Source organism: Cyclopterus lumpus, chromosome 3, assembly GCF_009769545.1.
Source record: "Cyclopterus lumpus isolate fCycLum1 chromosome 3, fCycLum1.pri, whole genome shotgun sequence".
Classification (NCBI taxonomy): Eukaryota; Metazoa; Chordata; class Actinopteri; order Perciformes; family Cyclopteridae; genus Cyclopterus; species Cyclopterus lumpus.
Window position 1 is genome coordinate 5,796,334 of NC_046968.1, and position 27,435 is coordinate 5,823,768.

Sequence of the window (27,435 nt, forward strand, 5' to 3'; positions counted from 1 at the left end):
TATCAATCAATCACTGGCAGGCGCGCGCGGAACCATTCAAATGTAAACCTCTCTTTTGGGGGAAGCGTTTCAGCGACGTACCAGGACAATAAGTTGCTTCCGGACATGTTAGTTCGGAGCAACGCAAGCAACGATCGAGTCGCGTGAAGGTGTGTTTTCTAGTGTTAAAATGCTTATATTGTGATTTTTGTGCCGTGATAATCTGTAGTTAACGCGAGCTAATTGTTATTGTTCCGTTTAAGGGATTATCCAAAACACGTCAGTACACCTTGGATTAAAACTTGATGCTAACCGCGTCATTAGCGGTGTTGTGATATTCAGTGCTTTCTGTGGCGTTTCTCCTGTCGTTGCAGTATGGCCGAGACCACGGAAAACCAGCAGAGCCACGAGGAGATGTTCGCCCACAGATTTTCATCGGACGATAAAGAATATCAACAGTACGTGAACCGTCCAGCGGACCCCCCACCCATCGTCGAGGACTGGAGGAGTCGTGGAGGGGGAAACAGAGGCAGGGACAGGTAATTACCTTTAGCTCTCAAACTGGGCCGAGACGGCTACTTCATAATCTGTGATCTACACATGTGGTGCCTAGTTGGGTTTAGTGCCCAGTTACTTGTATACTTTAGTTTTTCTGTTCCAAAATACATCTGACTATCCTCTGGCTTCATGTTACAACCTGTGTGGTTGTCTGACCGTGTGCATTTACAGTTTTAACAAAAGCTCCACCAGAACCAAAGGAGCCCATATATAACTGTTTTAACACAGGTCTAGCTATTGTGACGGACATTAACTTATTAGTATAAATGTAGCCATAATAGCCATTGCTTTATCTTTTTACCTATTCAACACTACACTCGTAATTTGTTCAGACCAACTCTTAGGTCTTTCCTTTCAAAAATGCTCTTTCTCTAGTGATTGCCACATATTTTCTTTGTCCTCTAACCTGATTTCTTAATTATCATGTTATGGTGCAATCGGGTGTCCTAAAGACATTCAGTAAACTTGGTGGGCACAGCTGGATTTACGCCGCAGATATGTTGGCCATGTAGATGTGTAACTGAGTTTCCTGCTGTCTTGTACCATCTGATGCAGGTGTCGGGAACCTGTTCCCAGAGCTTAATTGTTCTTTTCTATTGGTCTCCATCTAGGCACCAGGACCGTCGAGGCCGAGGTTGGGGAGGAGGTCGAGGTTGGGGGGGAGACCGGGGTTGGCGAGGGAATGACCGGGGCCGAGACAGGGACCGGGAGCGGGACCAAGACAGGTACTCGGGGCATGGAAGTGGTCATCAATCGGGCCCTCCAAGCTACAACCAAGGGCATAACTCTTATCAGAGACCACAATATGACCGCTACTGATCTCTACTCTAAACTCTCAGGTGTTGTCAGTGTTTATAGTATTCAGTCTTACAACTGTCATTGCAATACCATTATGTGGTAATGTTTAACAATTTGTTTGTTTGTGACTGTCATTGCCACAGTCTTCTAAGCAATCATTGAAATGGTGTGGATCTTTTTTAAATTAATTGTTAAATGCAGAGTTATTGTCTGACTTGAAAATGCAAATACGTACTGCAGATTATTTTTTATTTTCGGCAGAAGAGTACACATCCTGTTTGATTTCCACTTACCGTTTCCATACCTCAACAGTCTTTTTCTTTCCCATATTCCTGTGTACTGCCTGTAATCCCATTAAATCTGTTTACTCCATTTTTGTGAATGATAACAAGGACATACTTGCAGATTTCAATACTGAAACTCATTAACAATGAAGCATCTATTTCTTATTTAATATTTCAGATATATGGTCTGTTCTTAATATTTGATTGCTACATTATAAGTGAGAGTTGCTTTGTGTTCAAATGGTTTTGCGGCTATACATCTATACATGCTTTGACATTGTAGTATTGTAAATTATACAGTACTGTTGCAGACTGTAAATCAGACTAAATCTGTTTGTAATGCAGCTTTATTTTTCTGTGTCCCATTATTTCAGGATACTGATGAACTGTTTTCATTAAACATGTATTTTCTTAATTAGTATTTTTTGTTTCATGGGGTTCAATGTTTAACATGTCCGTCTTAGAAGTGAGAGTTAAGATTAAATGTCCAAGTGCGAAGAGAATCGAAGAGAATAACCTGACCGGTGTCATCCAGGTATTTCATACCACTGGTGAGCTGGTACGATGCACGCACTCAAGTCCAGTCACTTTTATTTCTAAAGCGTGTTCAGACAACCTTCTCTTGCGATGGTCTCGTTGCACCCTCTCCAAGTCTTGAACTACTTTACGTCAATGTATCTTCTTACCTAGACGATGTTATTGCCCTCTGTCACACGTCACCAGTCCCGGCCTTTAAATGTTAGGCTCATGGATGGCACATCAAAACAAATGGCCTGAACTACTACTCTGCATGTAAAAGGAAAGTGGCATTCACCATAAATGGCTCGCCACAAGCCCCGGACCAATAGTTCACACACTAAAAAGCAACTGAAATATTTATATGCATCATTAATGCATTATTGCTACATGCATCATTGCCTAAAGATGTCGGTGCTCGTGTGTCTCAAGTCCTTAAATTAAGTAACAAATGGGGACTTTGGTCACATTGGTCGACTCCACTGATCCACAACACAATGCAGACCCACTCTGCATTGTTTTATCACTGCCTGAATGCCATTCAGCATTAATGGCTGTGGTGAAGACAGGGTTAACCGTTCATTTGGACTTCAGCAGTGCAATCAGCTGTGACGAGGGAGGGAGGAGGTTAGGGAGGAAGTGTGTGTAAGTGTGCTATAACTGGCTCAGACTGAGGAAGGCTGCCACCACCACTGTAATCAGTTTAGATTAGAGGGACTTCACTCCAGATTGCTGCGACTTCACAGAGCGGAGATTTGCTAGACAGAGACGTTAAAAGTGAAACGGATTCATTGGCAAAGAAATATCAAAATGCAACTGTGTTGCTGTGTAAAAAGATGGAAAACAAATGTCCAGGAAATAAATATGTGGAACAATTTTATTGGACATCTCTTTGTATGTAAGGCTGCAGCTCGTCAGGCTAGCATACATACTGTAAATGGGGGCTAGTCTGTGTCTATCTAAAGGAAATCAAATGAGCATATCAACACCTATAAAGCTCACTAATTAACGTGTCATATCTCCTCTGTTTAATCTTTAAATGATGTGGTTTTATGGGCCATATTATTTCTTAACTGGGCACAGTCACTATCTGGAGAGAATGTGTATTTCTCAAACTAGTATAAGTATTCCTTAAGGGCCAGTTAAAGGAACAGCGTGTTGCATTTAGACTTTTTGATTTATTGTAAAAATGTAAATATACAAAATGACAGACATTCAATTTTCCCACAGAATGAATCATAACCACTTTATTCATCAAGTCAAACGTTTAATTTTTCTATTTTACTCTTTTTGAGTAATCATGTAATCTCAGCCACACTTTGTGTTTAGTGCTAATTGGTTCTGGTTCCTGTGTAAAATTCACCAAAACTAATCCAAGGGGGTCAACATGCTCATTTGGTCCTTTATAGGGTGCCACAGAGAAGTAAGCCCATCTTGTTAATACAGCATTTTGGATTGCATTTAGTTATTATTGCAACAACAACAACACCAATCACCAACATTGTTTTTCAATCAAGGGCTTCATTCCACGACTTGCTTTCATCGGCCCCTATAATCACAGTCATGCATTTTAATTATAGTAATAAGCTATTATTGCAAAGTGAGGCTTGGAGAACGTCAGCGACAGAGAACAATAGAAAGAGAGCACCGGGAGGGACGAGAGTCTGCCGGGCTGTCAGGCTTCATGTGGCCCGTTTGGGACGATGCGATGTGACAGCAATGGGGACAGAGCGCTGGGGGCCAATGTCCTTGATGACGAACTCATCCACTACAATCATCACTCTATCTGCCCCCTTTTGTAAGTGCATGCAGACATACACGTGTGCACACAAAGCACCACAACCTCCCCACCAACACACACACACACACGCACACACCACGTCCCCCCAGCCCCTGCAGCACTCGGCGACCTACATCTGGTGTTGGAGAGCGCGTGGGGCAAAGGACGGCCCGGGCCAGCCAACCCCCAGCAGACAGTGGGGAGTGGTCATGTGACGCGTGAGAATTGCGCAGGCGGCTCTCCGTAGAAACAACCCCCCCCCCCCCCGTTTTGTAGCGTACAGCAGATCTGTTCACGATTGCACGCCGTCACGTGGACGCACACGTGCAGATAGAGAGCACGCGCTGATACTCGCACTTAGCGCACATCATTGCTGCTGCAGATCCGTTTTGACGGCATCTTGTCCCCTGCTCGTCCAACTGCGTGCTCTCTGAGTTCATCATGCAGCTGCCAAGGGAGGCTCGTTAGTCTGATTGAATCTCCCCAGGAAGCAGTACTAATACTGTATAGCAAGTGGAAGTAAAAGTACAAATATTTTCCATAAAAATATGCTTAAAGTATAAATAAATGAAAGTATCCGTAATAGATTTAACTACTTTATTTAGAGGTAGTTAAGTCCAGTGGTCAGGCCCCTTCAAAAGGGCCACAAGATGCTGGATGACTAATGGGGGAGGAAATAAGAAACAACAAAGTTCTGCTACACAAATCTGTAATAAACCTTTAGACACTCTTGGGTCTTAAACAGTTATTTAAATGACTCCATGTGTTTAGCGGACACATCTGTCTTCGGCGGAGCTGCTAGCAGCTCAGAGACACGAGACATTTCTATTTTCACGAGCAGGGGTTTCATCTTTATCAATATTATATAGTATTTTACAAGTTGATAATATTTCTGTAATATATACTTTTAGTGTGGGAAGTATAAGAACTTTAGCTCCTCAATAAACGTAATGGGGTAAATATTAGCAGAAGATGTACCTAAGTCAAATTGTACCTAAGTGTAAATGTACTTTGCCTTTACCACTGTGAATACTGCCACATTATGTAAGGTAAGAAATGTGACTGTCAAATATGTATAGATTTCCCCCCCCCCCATTCTTATATTTAGCAGTGTGTTAAATGTAAATGTGGTTTCCATTCTTCAGACTGCAATAGACTTCAGGGTGACGAGCATCGCCCCCCTGCAGAGCACCGCATCGGTCCACCGCTGGACGCTGACATTGTAATGTGTTAATAGAGGTCACGCTCAAAGGGCACAGGCACACGCTCTCAGGGAATAGAACTAATGATCCTTTCCTATTTGAAACTACTGCCTCAAAATAGGTCATTGGAGGAATAAGATTGGTGTTGCTGGCCATGGAGTCTCAGCGTGGCAACTAAACCACCTGATCGTACCTTCTCAACTTAAACTGACTTTACTCAGTCTGAAGTAAGACACGTGACTCAGTATCTCATTATTTGGATTTATCTCGTCATAATATTTGTATTTTGTTCTTGAATGACTTATTTTTGTTATAAATAATCCAAGCGTAAACGGGATCCAAAGGTATAAAATAAAATAAATGAAAATAGATAAGTAACTTCAACAACTACGAAATAGACAACAGATCTGGAAATAATCTCTTACGACCTCAGAGGAAAATAAATACAAAATTATAATTTTTCAAAGGAGCGCTAATGGCGACAGATACAACAATATGATTAATTACCATTTAGGAAATATTATGTAAATTGTATAATAATACACAAGATATGATCTGTCGTGTATTTCATTTATGTCTACCAGGTACATACGATCCATCATACTTCATTAGTTACAGTTATCATTGCAATACAGATTGCTTAACTCCCACCCACTGGACATGTATGCACACACACACACACACACACACACTCACTCATCCCTGCAGGTGGATGTTGTGGTGAGAGTATGATTACATGTAATAAATGTGGAAACATATGTTCTTTTATGCATGACTCCCTCCTTATGCATTGTGTGGACAGTGTGGGCGTTCCATAAACGTTCTTTGAATTGTGAGAAAGGTGGGCGTAATGAGCTGCAGCCTACATCTGTTCACTTATTGCTGTAATATGACACATATTTACTCATTCGTTTGGCTCTGGCTTTCTCACGATCAAATTATCATCTATATTATTCTCTAGTGGTTTTTCAACACACAACCACATAATCAAACACAAACCTGAATGTTCCAAGAGAGAAAACCACACTTCATTGTGATGGATTTGTAATCTATTAGCTGTAAGAAGCAGTTGAGTTTTACCCCATAAGATTCACGTTTGCCTCGTTAATTCCTCAGGAAACTTCCCTCTGATAACCAGGAGCTCTCATGAATCTGGCTTTTTTGTTGTTGTTTACATACCACAGGTGTGAGTTGGGAACTGTATTGTCCACCTGGTTCCTAGAGCGTTGTGTGTGTCTGGTGGGTGGTGAAAACCTGTCTCAAGCCGATTTTCATGTTGTTTTGTTCTTCTATTATGAAGGCAGTCTAAGTGGGCAGTCAGCTGGGAAAAGCTCTCAGGTCCCGGTGACTCACCTGACAGCCTCCGTGGATCACTCTCCTCATCAAAGCCCACTCACATGAATGTATGGTTATGAAATGTAAGAGCACTGCATGGGCTTTAGACGTGTGGTTCAGTGGACTAATTTATGTAATTGTTGCCCGCAGAACAGAGCACATCAAATAAGAAATAATATGGCATTATTGAGTCTAAAATTATGTTTTCTATTTTCTTATAGTAGTTATAGTCTTATTTGAGGGACAGTATGCTTTTCTTTTTAACATCTTTAATTGAGTAGAATATAAAGATATGTAGTTCATACTGGCTAATTAGCTGCATCTTCTCTTCACATTATGCATTTCCAATGGTGGAAAGTACTTTTTATTTAGTACTGCACTTCAATAGTGTTGAGGTACTTGTGCTTGACTTTTTCCACGCAATTGTATATGTGTAAAAAGAGACATAACATTTACTCAACTTCATGTATTGTCCAGCTAGTTACCGTTCAGATTCATATTTTAAATAAAACACGTTAATAAAAGATAACAATAAATCCATGTCAAGCCTCTTGTCATGTTTCAGATGGAACTAGTTACAGATATATTTTCCCTCTAAATGACTGTTTAATAACTGTTTAGGAAGTAAAATTATTCATTGTTTCAGAAAGAAATGCAGTTTTGTAGAAGTTTTTTTTCTTAATTAGAATTAATCATCTTACATTTATCTTGTGACCCTTTGGGAACCACTGAACTAAACTACGTGACTTGAAGTCTAAATAAACTCCACCTCGGCCAGCTATAACAGTCAAGCCCAACTTGAACCAGTGCTTTTGATATTAAAGTAGATCAAATGCTACTTCCTCCATCCCTGCGTTTGTCTGCGACTCAGTTCACCCAGTTACTTTCTGCCTCTTGTTACATATTAATAACTAAAGGCTGGTGGAGGCTGATTTTATATTTGTTTAGTATATGTTTTGACCTTCCTATCCCCTTGATCTTATCACAGCCCCCTCAGATTGGATAAATCCCTCCTACTCGGTCATGACCATGTTTAGGGTTTGATAGCTGGCGGTCTGGAGCATCTGGCACCCCCTAGTGACAGAAAGAGGAATGGTACATTAATCAAAGACCAACTTTATGCAGAGTCTATCGAAGGACACAATTTTACAACATTTTAATGGCAAAAAGCTAAAAAATAAAATTGTGTTCGTTTATTTCACCATAAAAGTCTTGGAGTAATTCCTTTTTACATTTTAATGTAGTGCTAGGCAAACATGAAGTCATAAATTACAGCATCCTTAATACAATGCAAAAACAAAGTACTTGAAGACACCTGCTGAATAACTGATAAACAGTGCACAATAAAAAATATGCAAATATTATACTTTCAGTAAATGCGACAGCAAAAACGGAGAAAATAGAATGAAATGGCGCCAACCAACACATGGTAGCTGTCTCTCTAGTTTCACTTGTGGAGGATTAAAAAACCCTGCAGTGACAGCCTACTGACAACAACACACAGATGAGACACCAGCATTATAGTATTTACAACTGATGATACAATTTATGCCCCAAAAGCTTGTTTGTACACACAACTCCGCTTGTTTCCACATTCTTAATCATGTCCATACGCCATTATTGTATTGACAGACAGACAGACAGACAGACAGACACACACACACACACACACACACACACACTCTCTCTCTCTCTCAAACACACACATTCTATATTCCAAGGGGTTCTGAGGCACTACATTTATCTCCAGCAGTCTAGTCTTCGCAGCAGTCTGAGGTCTCCCTGGTTTAGTGTACCAGCATGACAGTGTTAAGTCTAGATGTAGTAGATTATCTCTGGGATCTGCCCATCCTCCACTGATGTACCGTTGTTGTTTCCTGGTGAGCTAAAAAACAAAAACGTTGTCTTGGTCCCCGTCGCTGATTCCTGGGTCACTTTCTTTAACCCCTTTGTGCCATAATGAGAGTCTGGGCCCTGGGGGTGTAAACATGAAAACGCAGATATTATGTTAACCCTAATCAGGTGGGTTAAAAACAAACAAACAGAAAAAAACATCATGTCTATTTATGCAGTAGTACACATTTGAAATACAGCGAGTTCAGACTGACCTTTAAGGTGGCACATGCAGTGTAGCTGACATTGGGTAGGATTTCCACAGGCTCTTTGAACATCACTCTGAACGTGTTTGCTGTGCCGTCACAGTTGAAGCCTGTGTCGTTCTGCCCCAGTGTAATGCGCTTGTCGCTCTCTAAGATCTGCAGAACAGAACTATGTCGTGAGTGGAGGAACAACAGTAAGAAAGCTTCAAATGTTAAAACACGCAGCTGGCAACTGGCTGTGACCAAAACAATGTAATATCCACAAAACATTCCGCTATTTTCACATCTGGCAAATACTGTGACATTTTGGGCTTTCTATTGAAAGAGGGTTATGTTTGTACATTTACAATGAGTTTAACAAATTAGGCAGGGAAAGATGCGCTGTAAAAGAGGCAGGGATTTCTTTATCAGCAGTGTTCTCTGCAGATCAGAATGTTATGCTGATACAAGCCTTGTCACAACTGGAAACACTCGTTCTCCGAGGTAGTACACATTAGCTGTGTGAATTCTAGCAAACCTCTAACTGGAGAGGAATTACAAAACATACAGGAAGCGGGGAAGTGGGTTCACTACACAGCCTTGAAAGGAACAAAACGTAACAAAGACGGTCAAGTAGTGGCACTGATGTGAAATGGATCCTCCGACTTTTTGGTTTTTTGCATTGATGCTTGTGTGAAGACAATGTAAAAAAATAAAAAAATAAAGAACTGGTGTAATGCATCGATACTAATATGAAAGAAGAATACGCAGCACTTCACATAAGATCATTATGCCTTGATGGCAGAAGTTACCTGTATGTTGACCTGATAGTCTGTGGGTCCATGTATTGAACCATACAGGCCAAAACCCACTATGGATATTCTTTTATTAACATTGAATCTGCAGAAGGAGAAAGGCAGATGGAAAAAGAAAAATTAGACAAAAGAAAAAAATAAGTAACTTTAGATTAACAACTGACCACCGATGTTGGTCATCTCACCTGATTCTGTCGCTGGTACCACTGTACCCCCATCGACTCTCAACCTGCTGGAACCTATTAATGCTGCACTCCTCCCCCCTGAGGCAGCAGCGGGGCCTGTCGATGTAGTCGACCCGTGGTTTGGGGTTTACTGTAAAGTGTAAAAACAGATTTACCACCTCCCGATCGAACAATATTCCAGACTGGGCAGGCCCTGTTGCACAAGAAAGAATATCAAGCTGGTTTCTGTGGTTTGAGCTGTATGGACACATCAGGAACTTGATGAAAATGTTTGGCTGAAATGGTCAGAATGAAGGAAAAAAACAAAACAAAGTACCATTGCAGGAAGAGGAACAAATGATATACTTTTGGTGCGCTTACCTGCAGCAAACTCCTCCACGGTCATGAGCGGGAAGCGAATGAGCGGGAGGGCTTTGCCCAGAACCTTCTGTTTGTTCTCAGAGGTCGGGGGAAGCTGTTGTCTGTAACACTCGGCCTCTGCCCAGCGTACCACCGCCCCGAACAAGCGGTTCTCCCTGATGCTGAGAGTGTCCCTTTGTAGCACTGCACATAAGGTGTCTATGCGTACAGAGTAGTCGTCAGTTTACATCCAAACAAGGAGAGAAAAACATTTTGTCAAGAAGACTCACATACCAAGGTCAATATCTGTAAAACCCTCTGCGTTTATTGCATCCGCAGTGCTTTTGTCTATGGTGTCCAAGCACAGACTGGCAAATTGAGGCTCGTCAAATAACCTTGCCTGTAATCAAAGCACAAAATAAGCCACATTAGTATCTATTAGTAGATACTGGTCATTTATTTTCATGCACCAAAGGATTTTTAAAAATCGGTCTCCTTTTTATACTAAATATTGTGTGAGACTAACCAAAAGCCGATTCTAACACCACCTGATTTAGGAAATCCAATATTCAAGTCTGATAGATTAAGCTTTTTGGCCAAAATAATCACTCAAAACTTAACTTAAAATGATTAATCGAGCGATGGCACTGGTAACGAAGAGTACACTGCTGGAGATGCGTGTCTGTTGCTCTTTGTGTTGGAAAATAATAAAAAAGGAGTGGTTTTTGATAAGCAGCTGAGCATGCGGCTTGACGGCGAGCAGCCAGCGTCAGACAAAATGCTTAACCCAAACAAAATGGCAGCATGAACCAAAAATAGCACAAGCTAATGTCATAAAAACTCAACCATTGATGGCTGCAAGATGGTCCTGTGGGGATACACAGAAAGAAAAATGGCTTCATCCTCCACTGGAAGGGCCGCTGTCTGATAGTTTCCAGCAGATGGGATGGAATTGTTATTACATGATTTCCTATTTGGCCCCAGGAGACAGCTGTAAAAATCTGATCACAACATTATTAAAACCATCTGCTTTAAGATTCGTATTTATTTTGTGTGTCTCAAAGGGTGAATTCACATAAAATACTGTGAACATATTTTCTCACTTTCTCCTGGTGGTTTCTGACCAAGAAGTTTCTGCTGCCACTCCCATAAAATTGGAGGTTAACAGGGAATTAACTTGTGCTGCTCAAAGCATCAAAATAGTAGCAAAGCTCAACAGCAATGCGTGGATCCAGAAGTAATGTCCCAGCTGATACCACCATTTCTGGAAAGACATGTCAAGACTGTCAAATGTCACTTTTGATCACCTCACAATAAATCTCAGAGACAAATAACTCCAAACCTCAGCACAGGAAAATTGTAAAATATCTGAATATGTCTGTGTGTAATATTGAATATTACTGTGGGGAGACTATGGGTCAGTGGTTAGCATGTGAGTGGTTAGCTTACGGCCCTAGTCGATACGTCCTTGAGCAAGGCACTTGACCCTGATTTGCGTAGCTGTGTCTACAGTGTATGAATGTAAGTCGCTTTGGATAAAAGCGTCAGCTAAATGAAATGTAATGAATATGTCTGTGTGTAATACCTGAATATGTATGGGGCTAGGGAGATAATGGGAATTTTGTAATCTTGATAGATGGAAATTCAAGGTGTCAAACCAAAGGTTAATGCCAGAGAGGGTAGGCGTCAAGCATGTACTAGACAGTAGCTGTGACAATAACCTGAGTGAGGAGCATGAACGCGTTGTCGGCTCTGAGGTGCTTGGTGAGGAACTCCACACAGTGGCTCTCCAGAGCAGGGACCGCGTACTTCTTTGCCGTATACAGAGTCGTCATCACAGTCTCAGGACCAATGTGGACCTCGTCCGAATACAAGAACCTGTGGAGAGGAAACGGGCAGCAGAACAATGGTCACGGTCAGGCATTCATGTTGTTACCCACCGAAGAATTCAGGAAATCTATCACATTCAACTAGAAATGCATTTGCAGTTCGTAGATGGTGTCCAACCAGATAGTGTTCGTCAAAAGCATTACGTCTCAGTAACAAACCTCACTACTTCTCTGCTTGCAGCAGAAATCTATCCGCGTGGCACAGAATTGAAAAACTATCCAAAAGACGGCATCAAGTGTCAAATGTATAGTCTTAATGTTTACTTTTTCTCTTATCAGACAGAACCTGATTTTAGACTGCATTTTCTTTTTTTGGGGATGGGTGGGATACTCTGGTACAGCAGCTGTTTTTTGCAACATTTGAGGTCTTAAATGTTGTAAATATTAACTTAATCAAATGGAAAAAGCGGATTTGTAGAACAAACAAGTTTTCATTTCATAAAGTAAAAAGGCATCTATAAAAGCAAAATACCCAGCTCAACAAAGCAGGTGTGATTACTATTCTGTTAAGGTGTACAGGGGCACACACCTACAAATACCCAGCACACATGCACTTAAAAGACACAACAAAAATAAAAACACTGCTGTGGTGATACATTTGACATGAACAACACTACATTGCAAACAAAGAGCTCCGTCTCCCGTCTAAAACGGTACCCATCATAAAAACACAGCTCAAGTGTCTTTATTACTATTCATCCAAAGGAAGAACTGATCACACTTTACGGTCTTTGAGCAATTAAACAGTTAATGCACTTCATCTCTCACCTAAATCCCATAACAAAACATGTTCTCTTCAGTTTCTAGAACTTCTGGTAGTCTGAACCTGACTGTGCACAGAGAGATCTTTGACATGGACCCATGTCTCTACAGTCTACTATACTTGGCAATGTGTGTGACAGGGCTACTGATCTGAGAGTTAGACTGGCTTTTCCCAGTGTGCAGTACAATGACTTTCTCAGGGCCCAGATCCTCCCGTACACCTAGCTGGAGCTGCATGTTGCTAGACGGACAGATCAATGACCCAGTGGGCTTTAACTTGGTGCCCGGTGGTCACCTGTCCTACCTGAGCAGGGCGAGGAAGGCTGCGGGCTCCACATCCGGCAGCTCTATTTCAGTCGAGGTCGTGGCCATCCCACCGTTGAACATGGCATCAAACACGGCACTGCCGGCGGCCAGGACGAATTTGTGGGCCGGTATCCTCTGGGCCTGTCTGCCCTTCCCCACGATGAACCGGACATCGCTGAGCAGCTCGTTGTTGAAGAGGAAGGCGAAGCGCTCCTTCAGGGAGCTCTTCGTCGCCTGCCAGTTGTACATGGGCTCCCGGTGAAGGCCGAGGGCGGGCGGGGAGGCGGACCGGGCAGAACCGGAGGCTGGCACGTTGGAGAGCACCGCTCCGACTCCAGACTGAACCGAGTTGAACGCTGCTGCCTCCTGACCGTCATGGTTTGACGCTAAGCCGCCGCCGCCGCCGCTCCCGGTCGCCATAACGACACGTTTCTAATTTCTATTGACTGTGTAGAAAGCCCCGTTAATGTCACCGGAGAATACACCGACCGGACCGTGTGTGCGTCGGTTCTTATTTACGTGGTATCCATCGCGGCGGACGCCATCATCCTTTGATGTGGAGCTAGCTAACGTTATCTGCTAGCTTGTTGCGTTCCTCCAGAAATGACGCAGACGCACTTCCTTCAAAACAACACAACTTTATTAGTCGGTTCAAGAGCAACAAAACAATCATGAAGGGACAAGAAAATAAGCAAAAAGGCCAATATATAAAAAGATGACTGAACTAAAATATTCGAGCTATGTTGATGTGATATATTACAAATATACAGTTGCTGTTAAAGCAACGTTTGTTTTTGTTAGTAAATTAGCATTTGTTAAAAGACAATGTTGCCCCAATAAAAAATTACGTCAGGAATATGTATACAATTAAACATATTTAAATCAGCAATTATCATATGAATCCTGTTTTTTATTCAGGGGTTTATTATATTACAAATATTTATAAATCAGATGACAAGCATATTAATATATATTTACTTATATATCATTGGTATCCATAAATGTACATATATACATTTATAAACAAATACATTCATACATTTATTTGTATACTTTTAAATGTTCTATTTCCAATCGACCACTACATTTGAGTTATTCAGCTAATAACGCTAGCTCGTCTATTGAATAAAGCTGCAATATACACTAAAATCATTCTCTGTCATTGTGATGTGAACATCTCTCTTTATCTCTCTCTCTCCCTCTCTCGCTACTCTCACAAAACGTACACACACACACACACACACACACACACACACACACACACGCACATACACACACACACACACACACACAGAAAGCGAGAGAGAGAGAGAGTGAAAGGGAGAAAGACATGACAGAGCTGTATGAGGGGCCGTTTAGGCCATAACTATTGAGACACTCTCACACGCACTACTGAAACACTTACACACATACTAATGAAACACTCGTACATTCACTATTGAAACACTTGTACACTCACTACTGAAACACTTACACACATACTAATGAAACACTCATACATTCACTATTGAAACGCTTGTACACTCACTACTGAAACACTTATACATACATACATACATACTCTGTAAATACTCTTACGCATACATATGAGAAACACACACGCATACATATATACTTCTGTGTCATATACACATACATATGAAATGCTTACATGCATACAAGTGAAACATGTATACGTATCTATCTGTTTTCAGTTATATGTATGTGTGCTCTTACATGAGGATGCGGCCTGTCTGCGTTCTTCACCGCGTTGTCCCTCGTAATATTTGTCTTCAGTCGGTAGGTCCACGTGCATGTTGCTCAGCAGGTGTCCGAGGGCCTGCCAGTGACTCGTTCTCCTCCCATCTCTTCCTCAGAAACCAGAGAATGGATTTCTCCATCTCCATCCACGTATCTCTGAGCGGGGCCTTGTTCCTGCTCAATACCACCTTCCTGCTGAGCGAGTGGGGGGCCACGGTGGAGCCCGCCTGGGTGTGTGTGTTTGTCGCGGCCGCCATGCATTACTCCCTGCTCAGCTGTTTCACCTGGATGGCCATAGAGGCCCTTCACCTCTATCTGCTGCTGATAAAGGTGGTCCACACCTACTTCAAACACTACCTGGTCAAACTGTCCCTCGCTGGATGGGGTCAGTGCTGCAAGAGCGCCGACACTGCGTTTTACTAACGACGCCAGTTTTACTCAGCAGAAGCTTCTCCACATCTCATTTCCTTTTCCAGATGTTTAGCCGATGAACTTCAGAAGGATGTGGCTCAGCATAGAGAGCCAAACGTGCAGGACATGTCCCTGAAACACACCCTTGAAGGTGTCGACCGCTAGAGGGCGCTTCAAATGCAAATATTAAATAAATAAAATGAGCCAAGCGCAACACAAATCAGACTATTTATCAGAAATAGTTTATCAAATCAATAAAAGAACTCGGAGGTCGTGTTTCATGGCGAAGTTCAGACTCGTTCCAATCCCGTGCCGGGCCCTGGGTTTGTCCAAACATCACCAAACGCCAAACCATATGTTGAATTAATCTGCTTGAAACACGACCGTTGGAACTTTGAGTGTGCAAACACTGAACGGCTCGTGACGATGATCATCTCACTGCTCCTTTGGACAGAAGTAAGAGCATCCAAAGAGACTTTGCTCAGACCAAAACACGCTCTCCGGCTGTTGAGCTGCCTCCTTCATGTGTGTTTTTGTTTGTTTGCCATCAAACTGCGTGCGCACAAAAAGGCCATCAGGAGCAGATTGTGCCTTTAAACACAGCTTCCACCCCAACGCATGAATTAGCACCGCGTTAAGCCTTGGCGTGTGTTTGTGTGATTCTCAGGGATCCCTGGCATCATCGTGGCGGTCTCTTTGGGAGTGAAGGACTTTAAACAGTTTTATGGACTCACACAAATGAGCGTGGCTGATACCAACCAAACCAACGCCATGTAAGTGATTACTACCTGCTGCTGGCAAGCTGACGGAAATAATACATTCCAACTATAATAACTTATAGTAAATCGCTTTGGACAAAAGCGTCAGCTAAATGAAATGTAATGTATAACAATCCAAACCCGTCCCAAAATGAAGAATATCCACAATCCATAATTTGTGCACTTTGTATGCTCACACCGTGTTTGCTCATTTTGTCCTTTCCTTTGTCATTTTCACACGTCGTTTATCACATTTGTGCTAATTTCTATATGCATGTTTATGGACTCGATTGTGCTGCATGACAAACACATCATAATCATCTCCTGTATATCACATAGAAAACATAATCGATCAACAACTGTACGAACACAGACTAGTCATAAATAGTATCAAAGACTGTTTTCAATTTCATGAAAAAAAAGAAGAAGAATTGTAGCATTTCAGATCATGTTATTTTATTTGTTCATATGCGCTGTACTGCATCATCAGTGAAACTATATTCTGACGGTCCACCGTCTGTCCCACAGCTGCTGGATCACGGATGACTCCTTCTTCTACTCCTTGAACCTGGTGTATTTCACCCTCATATTCATCTTCAACACTGGCATACTGATAGCGGTGGCCTCGAACATCTGCAAGATGAAGCAGGTGTTCAGGAGCAGCTCGAGGCCCGGCGCAGGGGCCGAGGGAGCGACCCAGGGGGACCCCATGAAGTTCGGCGAGAGCTGCAGGAGCAGCCTCATCGTGATGGGTCTCACCTGCCTGATGGGGATCACCTGGGGCCTGGCATTCCTGGGCTCAGGATACGTCAATTACACCATCCTCTACCTCTTCTGCATCCTCAACTCCACACAAGGTCTGCTGTCCGTTCTGCTCCTCTCTGTTCAAATGTTCTTCCACCTGATACCGTGTTGACAGGTGTGTCCTCGCCAGATATCTTCTCTTGTACCTCTACTCATGGTGTTAATGCGTCTCTTTGTCTAAGGTTTCTTTATTTTCCTGTGGATCTGTCTGTCAGTCAAGAAGCAGAGGACAAGAGACATGGAGGAGACACTGACTTCCACCGCTGTGAAGACTTCAGGAGTCAAATATGATTAGACTGCTGTCGATCCAAGGCCCGGTCCCAATCTTCTCACTCACGGACTCTCGGACTTTGTCCGTGAGGGTTTAATTCTGTCCCGTGGTCAAATCATCGATCATGGTTGAGGGCTCAGTCGCAGACATTTTGAGCCCCTTGTAGACTTTTGCATGAGGAATTGCCCCAATTCATAGCAATCAAACATGTGGTAACCAGTGGAAGCATAAGAAAAGAAAAAAAGGTAAACAAAGAAGACAGCACATGGACAGCCTGGACAAAGATGGGACATGAAAACACATGAACTCATAGATTTTAAATCACACAACTTTATTCATCAAACCATTTTGTTTTTCATGTTGTCATTGAAGCTGAGTAAAAATATTTGACAAATAACTCAGTTCTTGAGCCTGAGAGACGTTCATATCAAGGAATAAAAAGTATGAAATAAATACCCAGAATTGTACATAACATAACTTTTGATGTAAACATTTTTTTCTGTAACTCCCTCACATAAATATACTGATTTAAATAAAGCTTTTTTTCTTAATGTGTTTCTAAATAAAATCTAAATACATCAGAATAGAGAAGCGGTCGCATTTTGAAATTTGCGAGTGGTTTACAGTCCTCAAAATCATTATGCATTGCTTTGAATTGTTTAGAAAAACTTATTAAAGCCTTTATTTAATTCAATTCAATTTATTTTGTACAAATTACAAATTAGTAGCCCCACACACAAGTAGCAATGGGGCAATATGGTACTACACGCTCCTTAAGATATGATGCTGCAGTAGGTGAGGAGGAGAATTTTAAATGTGATTCTTGATTTTACAGGGAGCCAGTGCAGAGCAGCTAATACAGGAGTCATGTGATCTCTTTTCTTAGTTTTTTTGATTACACGAGCTGCAGCATTCTGGATCAACTGGAGGGATTTAAAAGACTTACTTATTATATATATTGCAAGACATTGATTTGTCAATGTGTGGTGCGCTATTTGGCCATGTTTCATAACAAGTTTGAATATTAGGAAATGATGAATATCATTATTTCTTTTTAGCTGACTTTGCCTTCTTCTCAACAACTGAACAGTAAAATCTCATGGAAATAACCAGACATAGCAGAGGTTCTCATGGACAACACACCAGTGTCATTTGTATATACACCTTTAAGGATCTGCTTTAAAAAAATTAAAAATATTGGGAAAATATAATTTTCCTTTGCCTTTGATTTTCTCAAACTGTACAGTAAACTCTCATGGAAATAACCAGACATTGCAGAGGTCCTCGTGAACAACAATCTAGTGTCTTTTTTTTTTTTAAAGGATCTGCTTTAAATAAAGTGACAATATCGTGAAATTATGAATATCATTATTTCTTGTTACCTAACTTTGTCTTCAGTTTTCTCAAAGACTGTACAGTAAAATATCATGTAAATAGACATGGACATAGCAGGCGTCCTCGTGAACAATATCACTCCCTCCAGGAATTACACGACACCTAAGTTCTTCAGTTCCTGATGGATTTATTCGTCTCGGAATACTTAAGTCAACACCACCGCCATCAATCCACCGTCGAACTGTATAAATACATGTCAACATACACAAAATAAGTTGGCGTTCACATTACACAAAAACAGTTTGCACGTAAATATGCGCAACGAAACATGAACATAAAGAACGAACCTCGCTGGCTGCACACAACCGAGAGGGAAATGGTTCCACTTCGTTGTCACTTTAACTTCTTTACCTTAAATCTTTTAGCGGAGTACAAAACTTCTACCGCTGGACGTGTCTTCAAGAGCTGGTCGCAACTAAATGCGTCCCAGCACAACATAGGACGTAAAAATAGTTCCTATCAAGTGTAAATACAAACAGAATCAATAGTCAAGAAACAAGTTGTACAAATAATATGTAAACAAGCCTATTAAATAATGACATCAATAATATGTATGGAAGTTAAAAACAATATACCAGTGTCATTTGTATATACACGGCATCTGCATCTGTGAAATTATGAATATCATCATTGAAATTGAGCTGACTTTACAGTAGTGTAATGTCATATGTTATCCGCGGATGCCGGATTACATGACCAAGGATCAGCGGATGCCGGATTACATGACCAAGGATCAGCGGATGCCGGATTACATGACCGAGGATCTGCGGATGCCGGATTACATGATAGAGGATCTGCGGATGCCGGATTACATGACCGAGGATCTGCGGATGCCGGATTACATGACCGAGGATCAGCGGATGCCGGATTACATGATAGAGGATCTGCGGATGCCGGATCACATGACCGAGGATCTGCGGATGCCGGATCACATGACCGAGGATCTGCGGATGCCGGATTACATGACCGAGGATCAGCGGATGCCGGCTCACATGATAGAGGATCCGCGGATGCCGGATCACATGATAGAGGATCTGCGGATGCCGGATCACATGATAGAGGATCTGCGGATGCCGGATCACATGATAGAGGATCCGCGGATGCCGGATTACATGACCGAGGATGAAGTGTGGGTGACAATGTCGGAGATGAGATGTTCTGTAGAGCCGTGTGCAGCAATACTTTCTTGAAAACACGCAGCCGATTTAATAGAGGTTCACAAACGTGCCATAGAAGAGCAGAATAACTCAATAAAGCAGTATTCTTTTTACCTCAGCGCGGAGACCGTATGCGAGTCACCGCCAGCAGCCGGAGGATGCAGGTCTGCAGGGTCAGCAACAACGCATCCTCCAAGTGTTTGTTATTTACGATGTTTGACACAGGAAAACCAACAAATTAAATCCTTTAATAGGCTCAGAGTTGCGCTCATCTCCAGCGGACACTTATCAAATCAATCATAGATGAGTCACTCCGAGGGAAACCTTTCACCGACCTCCTGTCTACCTGGAGGCTGAGTGCACCTCTACGCACAGCAGCGCCGCACGTGCCCAAACGGCTCCGCGTCAAGCTGGAGATGACTTCCTGTGTGTTCTTTTTAACAGCTCGAGTGATGAACTATTTATGCAGCAGCAAGGTCGACATGGTGATAAACGGCGGCTAAAATAGTCAATGTGCATTATTGCTTTATTAGAATAATATAATTTATATTTGAGGGTTTGTATTCACACTGAAAGTAATATTAGAAAATCTAAAATTCAGTTAATTTGATTTTAAATTATTATTGCACCTGTTTCGAATGCTACACAAATGCTGAACAAATGGTGCTCCAAAACATTACGGTGGGTTGACCCAGCAATGACCTTCTGGGTCTAATCAGCCTCTCACCAAACACCTGCATGAGCGATGGCCTCTTAGAGCATGCGCAGTAGAGAGGGAGACGTGGGGCATGACCGCCTCTGGAATTATGAATGAACTCCTGTAGATATAATGATTTGATCACTGCCAGTTGTTTTACGATCTCATAAAGACAGTTTCAAAATGCTTGTGTAAGAGAGCGCGAGCACGAGAGAGAGAGAACGCGAGCGCGCGCGCGCGAGAGAGAGCGAGAGAGACCGCGTGAGTGAGCGAGAGCGAGCCAATAGAATGCTTTGTTTCTGCATGTGACCTCAGAGTCTGTGGCTTCGATGTGACTTCACATTCTTTGGCTTCGATGTGACATCACATTCTGTGGCTTCGATGTGACGTCACATTCTTTGGCTTCGATGTGACATCACATTCTTTGGCTTTGATGTGACATCACATTCCCCCTGTACTGAAACTATAACAGGCGGTATCATTTTGAAACCTTACAGCTTTCAGTCACTACTTTCCAGAATACTTTCCTGCATCACAGAGAACACTGTCCTTACAAAAGACACGTGGAAAACACAGAGAACACAGAAAGTTATACGTTTTCAAATGGAGAAAATAAATAACGACGACAGCAAGAAAGGCATGAATAAGGTGAAGGAGACTGCTGCTGCACCTGAGCCGGTTCAATTGAAGGTCACAGAACCCATAATGGACCTTGAGGAGAAGATAGACGAGGAAAAATATACTAAATATCCCTCCTTTTTCGAATCTTATCCAAATGGGAAACCGCGCAACTTCTTGCAAGAAGACGATCCAATTGAAAGGATGGTATTAAATGTACTCGACGATTTTTTGAACTGTAGTAAACCTCTAACCGCGCGGACCGGTTTTAAAGAACGAAAAAGCATACCTCGCCATTACACAGGAATGCACAACAACAATCATGAAGAGGAAGACGAAGACGAAGAGGAAGAGGAAGAGGAAGAGGTCCCAGAACCCATAAAGGACGTTAAAGAGAAGGCAGGAGGAGGCAACATCCTGCTCACCTTCGAACATCCAAATGCAAATCTAAGAAGTCAAAAGGACATTTTAGAAGAGAAGGCCAAACTAAATGAGGCTCTCCAGAAGGAATCTCGTCTCAAGCACATGAAAGAGATCACTGACCTAGAGCTTCAAATATCGTTAAAAAAAGTCTCTGAAACTGTGACCGGCAACAAAATAAAGCAGTTGGAGGAGGCCCTTCAGGTACAAAAGGAGAGCCAGAGGGAGGCTGAAATGAACCTGGCCCAGACCCTTCAATTGCTAAAGAAGTGCCAGGAAGACGCAGAAATGAACCTGGCTCACCAAAGAGAGTTGAGCAATCAACTACAGGCTGCACTGACCGAGACACTGACTGAATCCAACAGTCAACAGCTCCAGTGGCAAGAAGAAAAGAGCCATCTCCTCCAGGACATGAGCGAAATTAAACGCACCCTTGAGGAGATAAGAGTTCAAAGGCCTGAAAGACTGTCTTTTAGGAAAAGATTCCTTCAATTCTTCAGGCGAGCTAGACAATAAACACGCTAGAGAAAAGTCCCGGCCACGACCTTTCTCTATAGCTTTCCTGTGAGGTGTGGAGTTTGCATATTCCATGCTTCAGTTGGGTGTTTTCTCCGGGTGATCCGGTTGTCCCAACATAATTCAAATTTAAAAATGTAAAATCAAAATTAAATTAAATTAAAGCTGCGAGAAGCAATAAACGGGTCCTTGCTCATCTGAGCCAGTCGGGGGCGCCGGCGAGACGCCGGTCCGCTCGACTGAGAACGCATCCGCAGGTTCAACGTTATAGAGGAGGCCAACAAGCAGGAAAAGAAAGAGGCTGATGCACAGCTATCATTAAAAACGCTCCATGCTTCAGTTGGGTTTTTTCTCCGGGTGATCCGGTTGTCCCAACATAATTTAAATTTAAAAATGTAAAATCAAAATCAAATCAAATTAAAGCTGCGAGCAGCGATGAACGGGTCCTTGCTCATCTGAGCCAGTCGGGGGCGCCGGCGAGACGCCGGTCCGCTCGACTGAGAACGCATCTGCCGGTCGGACGTTTTACCATTTGTCACCTAAAGCTGATTTATTTTTGACAGTAGGTGGCGAAAACCTAAAGATGCTCCTTTGCCGACAACTTCACCGTGGAAAATACTGCCACGCTACTGCATTCTACAACAACTAAGAGAGCAGACAGCTGAACGGCAGGTAGGGCTTCAGCAGCTCAGGCCCAACGTTATAGAGGAGGCCAACAAGCAGGTGCAAAAGAAGAGCCAGGAAGACGCAGAAATGAACCTGGCTTACCAAAGAGATCAAATCAAATTAAAGCTGCGAGCAGCGATGAGCGGGTCCTTGCTCATCTGAGCCAGTCGGGGGCGCCGGCTAGACGCCGGTCCGCTCGACTGAGAACGCAGTGCCGCCGGTCGGACGTGTTACCGTTTGTCACCTAACGCTGATTTATTTTTGCAGGTGTAAAGTAGATGAAACGTTTACTACAGCACATTGTGAATGCCAGAAAGAGGGGTGGCAACAAACTGAGAGTGAGAAAAAAGAGAGGCTATCAAAGATTCTTACAGGTCGCTCTAGAGTTTTGGAGAGGAAGGGAAGGAGAGAGACAGGTCTGTAGTTGTTGAACGGCAGGTAGGGCTTCAGTGATGCATCTCTGGGTTGAGAGTGGGTTTCTTCAGGAGACGGTTAACTCTTGCCTCCTTCAAAGAGGAAGCAGCCAGTAGAGAGGGAGGTGTTAATAAGATGGGTGAGAAAGGGAAGAAGGTCGGGAGCAATAGACTGGAGAATGTGAGATGGGATGGGGTCAAGGGGGCAGGTGGGCCGAGGTTACCAAGGTAAGAACTTGATTGGGAGACGGGGGTGAAAGAGGAAAGCGTAGGGGAAGAAGATGAAGTTAATGGAGGTGTAGTTATAGAAGATGGATTAGTAAATGAGGAGTTATTATATATATTATTATAGTTATATATATGTCATCTATATTTTTTGTAAAGTAGTCACCAAAGTGGCTTGGTAGAAGGGGGGGGTTTGGTGTGTGGGGGGGGGGTGGGGGGGGGGGGGTTTCTCAAAAAAGCAAAAGGCACTGGTAATGGTACTCCTGGTTTACTGAGATGGGGTTCGATTCCCTGCAGTGTCCTGCAACTTCATTGGCATTGACATGAAAGACCATATTATGTTCACTCAATAATTTCTCTGTTTCATTGTCAGTTTCTGAAATAGCTTGTAGTACCATATTGCCCCACTAGAGAGCTAAAAAGTAGGATGGGAGCCAGAGCCTTCAGTTATCAAGCTCCTCTTTTATGGAAAGTGGAAGCTGGTTCCACTTTCAGTCCGGGAGGCAGACACAGTCACCTCATTCAAGAATAGACTTAAGACTTTCCTCTTTAATAGTGCTTATAGTTAGGGCTGAATCAGGTTTGCCCTGGCCTAAGGTTTTTTCTCTATTTTTTGGGAGTTTTTCCTGATCCGATGTGCGCTGGGGCTGCGTAAATTAATATTTGTAGGGGGCGCTATCGAGCCATATTGCCATTCTGAAGCATTACAATCATATCAGGTAACTACATCTTTGACTTTAAATGTGTGTGCTAAGTTAAGTTACGTTTCGAGCATGTTACATTGGTTTTGTTCGGTCACGGCAAAGGATCAAACTTCGCCTATTAAACTTCGCCGATGCTCCAACTCGTCTATTCTGACACATTCTGAGAGGGATCTGATTAATCTGTGAGGAGATGGGTATGAAAATAGAAAACATGTAACTTACTGTTAACACTAGGTGGCGCTATGACTAGAATTCAAAATGGTCTTGAGGGTCAGTGTGTCATGATATGAGAAATATGGAGCAGATTACATAATGTGTAGGCGTCGGGCCTAACAACACCCTTTAACAGGATATTATTGACGATACAGTACTGCCTCTTGAACCTTATTGCTTGATTCTCATCCTCTTCTTCATAGACTGAATATTCAGAATTCTGAAACCTCTTTGTCTGCATCATCATCAAAATGACAAGAGAAGATATCTGGCACACGGTATCAGGTGGAAGAACCTTTGAACAGAGAGGAGCAGAACGGACAGCAGACCTTGTGTGGAGTTGAGGATGCAGAAGAGGTAGAGGATGGTGTAGTTGACGTATCCTGAGCCCAGGAATGCCAGGCCCCAGGTGATCCCCATCAGGCAGGTGAGACCCATCACGGTGAGGCTGCTCCTGCAGCTCTCGCCGAACTTCATGGGGTCCCCCTGGGTCGCTCCCTCGGCCCCTGCGCCGGGCCTCGAGCTGCTCCTGAACACCTGCTTCATCTTGCAGATGTTCGAGGCCACCGCTATCAGTATGCCAGTGTTGAAGATGAATATGAGGGTGAAATACACCAGGTTCAAGGAGTAGAAGAAGGAGTCATCCGTGATCCAGCAGCTGTGGGACAGACGGTGGACCTTCAGAATATAGTTTCACTGATGATGCAGTACAGCGCATATGAACAAATAAAATAACGTGATCTGAAATGCTACAATTCTTCTTTTTTTTCATGAAATTGAAAACAGTCTTTGATACTATTTATGACTAGTCTGTGTTCGTACAGTTGTTGATCAATTATGTTTTCTATGTGATATACAGGAGATGATTATGATGTGTTTGTCATGCAGCACAATCGAGTACATAAACATGCATATAGAAATTAGCACAAATGTGATAAACGACGTGTGAAAATAAAAAGTGTGTGTGTGTGTGTGTGTGTGTGCGCGCTAAATTGTTTTTGTAGTCTGAAACACAAAAAAAGACACAAGACTTTAAGCAGTTAAAATGGATGCTAAGGCATAACAACAATAATAATTATTATTATTGATGTTATTATTTATATATTATATTTATACATGAATATGTTTTCAATATTATTACAATGAATTGTTATTATTCGTATTATTAATATTGTTTTGCTGTTTCGCTTGATGTAAACAAGAAACTACAACCTACCATTATCATCGAAATAGTGACACTGTAACCAGGAGCCATTCTGTGAAAATACAAAAGAAAACAGAGCTCTTGAAATACTAAAGCATGAAAACATGGCTTCCCACATGCAATCATCAAAATAGCGTCAAGTCAATATTATAGACGTCCAGCCCAACGTTTGTCCACTCCTTACATCCGTACAATCTGAGTAGCGTCCAGCACTGACTATCAATGGAAACAGATCGATGCTAAAAACATGAAAGCAGGCGCCGACAGACTTACATCCAAATCTGTGGGTTGAACTTCTCGGAAAGTCATCTTGATGGGCGTCCTCAGATCATGAAAGGAATGTTTGTCCGGTAGCTCTATCCTGAGAACCAATGATGTGATTTCCTCCTGTCTAAACTAAATGACAATTTAAATAACAATAATTATTTAAATAGTGAATATATAATGTGTGTGGACAATGCAGGAATAAATAGGAAGAAGGACATACTTGGAACTGATTGCTGTGTGTGTAGCTGACCAAACCAACAACCCTTCTCTCCTGAGGGATGCTCTTCAGGGCATCGACAGGCAGCCAAACATCAGGGATGAACGGCTCCTGCTCAGGCAGCAGCTGCCCGTGGAGAGAAGGAGGTGAGGTTACAGAGGGCGGCTCGTGGTCATCAAGGTTAATCTTGGTCGACAAGGTGAGCTCTAGCTGGGCTCTGCCCAAACTCCTGACATAACCAAGTATGTAACACCAGTGCCAGTACATTGCCAGCAGGTGTCAGTGTTGCTCCATGAGCAGAGTAGATCAGTGTTGAATGAGGGAGAGCTTGAGAATCTCTGTAAGAGGCATTAAGCACTGTGGAGCGAATGTGTACCTAAAGTCCCATTTTGGTATTTTGCAGAACACTTTGAATAAATGTGGAGTATGTTAATAATAAAGAAATACATCCATTCTAGTATCAAGGCCACGAAAGGAGAACAGAAAGGAGCGCACACACTCTGGAAATATACTGAGACTCTAAGGAGTAAGGAGATGGTACAGACAGCCTGACCCATGGTCATGGCACAAATAAAAAGGTAAGCAGAAACCTATTTAATTAAATTCTGCATATTGTAGAATAGTGAAATATCAAATTTGACAAAGAGGATGCGTGAGTAAAATGCCATAGTAAATGAATAGAATAAAACTAAAACAGAATATACAGTGGTAAAAGTGCATTGAAATAAACTGTTCCGAAAGCGGAGTGAGGTTACGGACCTGCAGTTTTATACGGAAACTTCCGTATAAAAAGACCGGACAGATTTCATGTTGCATGTCTTAAGAAATAAAGTTGAACATGTTTAAAAATGTATCAGTGAATGTCATAGAATTTGAATCAGAAGAAGAATGCAACAAGTTTGTGATTGCTGAAGGCATAACTGTAGTAAAACAAGACGATACGATTAAGAGCCCTGACACCGAGGTGGATAAAACTGAGATTGACTGCGGACGAATTAAATAAACTGTTTAGACATACTGTGGAGAGTAACACAAGAGGGTTAAAACGCAGGAAGGTGGCAATATTGGCAAATTCTGATCTATTAAATTCTGCTGGCTGTGTGTTTACTGATTGCAAGGTTTATCTGAAAGCAGAGCTCATTACACCACAAGCGCACTTCCAACACCAGGCACACAAAAAAAAAAAAACACCCTGGCATGGCTGACGTATTGAAATACTGACACAGATTGGCTGGGAGCCACAGGAAATAGGACTCAAAATGCAGCTAAAGAGGCGGTAGTCAGAACTCAGGAAATAGGGATATTTACTGGGCAACATTAAGAGACGAACTGACACAGAACAAGGGGTTGACACTAAATACACAGGGAAACGAGACACAGGTGGAAACAAAACGAGACACAGGTGGAAACAAAACGAGACACAGGTGGAAACAAAACGAGACACAGGTGGCAACAATGAGGCGGGGTCTGCAATCACACATGAGGACGACACACGAGGAGGGAGGATTCAGAAACGAGAGACAGGATAAGTGACAGACAACACAACAGAAAACAGACAGTGAACTACACAGAAGGTCTGGGTGTAACAGTACCCCCCACCTCTAAGGCCGGCACCTGACGGCCTAGGTTCGTCAGGGAACCTCCGGTGGAAGTCTCTGATGAGGTCTGGGCACAGAATGTTGCTGGCTCTCTCCCAAGACCTCTCCTCTGACCCATATCCCTTCCAGTCCACGAGGTACTGTTGGCCACGGCACCGAACCGCCAAGAGGCGCTTGACAGCGTAGATCGTGCCGCCATCGATGAGTTGGGGTGGTGGTGGAGGTCTGGTGGCAGGAACCAAACGGCTCTCCTTGGCTGGCTTTAGACGGGCCACATGGAACGTGGGGTGTACCCTCATGGGTCTAGGGAGCTTG

At 42.6% G+C, this 27,435-nt stretch overlaps 3 protein-coding genes across 4 annotated transcripts; 2 read left to right on the forward strand and 1 right to left on the reverse strand.

The window, feature by feature from the left end:
- Nucleotides 1-18: 18 nt before the first annotated feature.
- Nucleotides 19-2,034, forward strand: LOC117728589 (RNA guanine-N7 methyltransferase activating subunit-like). The gene is made up of 3 exons (XM_034529281.1): nt 19-149; nt 354-518; nt 1,149-2,034. The coding sequence occupies exons 2-3, from the start codon at nt 355-357 to the stop codon at nt 1,354-1,356; spliced, it is 372 nt and encodes a 123-aa protein (XP_034385172.1). The 5' UTR covers nt 19-149; nt 354; the 3' UTR covers nt 1,357-2,034.
- A 5,558-nt stretch (nt 2,035-7,592) lies between these two features.
- Nucleotides 7,593-13,467, reverse strand: LOC117727489 (BTB/POZ domain-containing protein 1-like). Of its 2 annotated transcripts, none has more exons than XM_034527840.1 (8): nt 12,825-13,467; nt 11,591-11,747; nt 10,164-10,269; nt 9,891-10,088; nt 9,531-9,660; nt 9,343-9,430; nt 8,561-8,707; nt 7,593-8,426 (listed from the first exon to the last, which is right to left on the reverse strand). In XM_034527840.1, exons 1-8 carry the CDS (start codon nt 13,244-13,246, stop codon nt 8,268-8,270), a joined length of 1,407 nt encoding a protein of 468 aa, XP_034383731.1. In that variant the 5' UTR covers nt 13,247-13,467; the 3' UTR covers nt 7,593-8,267. The 2 variants fall into 2 exon arrangements, with proteins under 2 accessions (XP_034383731.1, XP_034383723.1); XM_034527832.1 differs by having other exon boundaries at nt 9,531-9,723; nt 12,825-13,461.
- Nucleotides 13,468-14,567: 1,100 nt separating this feature from the next.
- Nucleotides 14,568-16,651, forward strand: LOC117751247 (adhesion G-protein coupled receptor G2-like). Its single transcript, XM_034562954.1, has 4 exons — nt 14,568-14,605; nt 14,683-14,951; nt 15,645-15,750; nt 16,264-16,651. The coding sequence occupies exons 2-4, from the start codon at nt 14,693-14,695 to the stop codon at nt 16,649-16,651; spliced, it is 753 nt and encodes a 250-aa protein (XP_034418845.1). The 5' UTR covers nt 14,568-14,605; nt 14,683-14,692.
- Nucleotides 16,652-27,435: the final 10,784 nt, after the last annotated feature.

Excerpts from the sequence above, each read along its gene's own strand:
- LOC117727489 (XM_034527832.1), bottom strand. The coding sequence starts at position 13,246 with ATGGCGACCGGGAGCGGCGGCGGCGGCGGCTTAGCGTCAAACCATGAC. Across the intron at positions 11,748-12,824 it reads GCCTTCCTCGCCCTGCTCAG|GTTCTTGTATTCGGACGAGG; the intron begins GTAGGACAGGTG and ends TCCTCTCCACAG. Across the intron at positions 8,427-8,560 it reads CTGCATGTGCCACCTTAAAG|GGCCCAGACTCTCATTATGG; the intron begins GTCAGTCTGAAC and ends TTACACCCCCAG.
- LOC117751247 (XM_034562954.1), top strand. The coding sequence starts at position 14,693 with ATGGATTTCTCCATCTCCATCCACGTATCTCTGAGCGGGGCCTTGTTC. Across the intron at positions 14,952-15,644 it reads ACTGTCCCTCGCTGGATGGG|GGATCCCTGGCATCATCGTG; the intron begins GTCAGTGCTGCA and ends TGTGATTCTCAG. Across the intron at positions 15,751-16,263 it reads ACCAACCAAACCAACGCCAT|CTGCTGGATCACGGATGACT; the intron begins GTAAGTGATTAC and ends TCTGTCCCACAG.
- LOC117728589 (XM_034529281.1), top strand. The coding sequence starts at position 355 with ATGGCCGAGACCACGGAAAACCAGCAGAGCCACGAGGAGATGTTCGCC. Across the intron at positions 519-1,148 it reads GGAAACAGAGGCAGGGACAG|GCACCAGGACCGTCGAGGCC; the intron begins GTAATTACCTTT and ends GTCTCCATCTAG.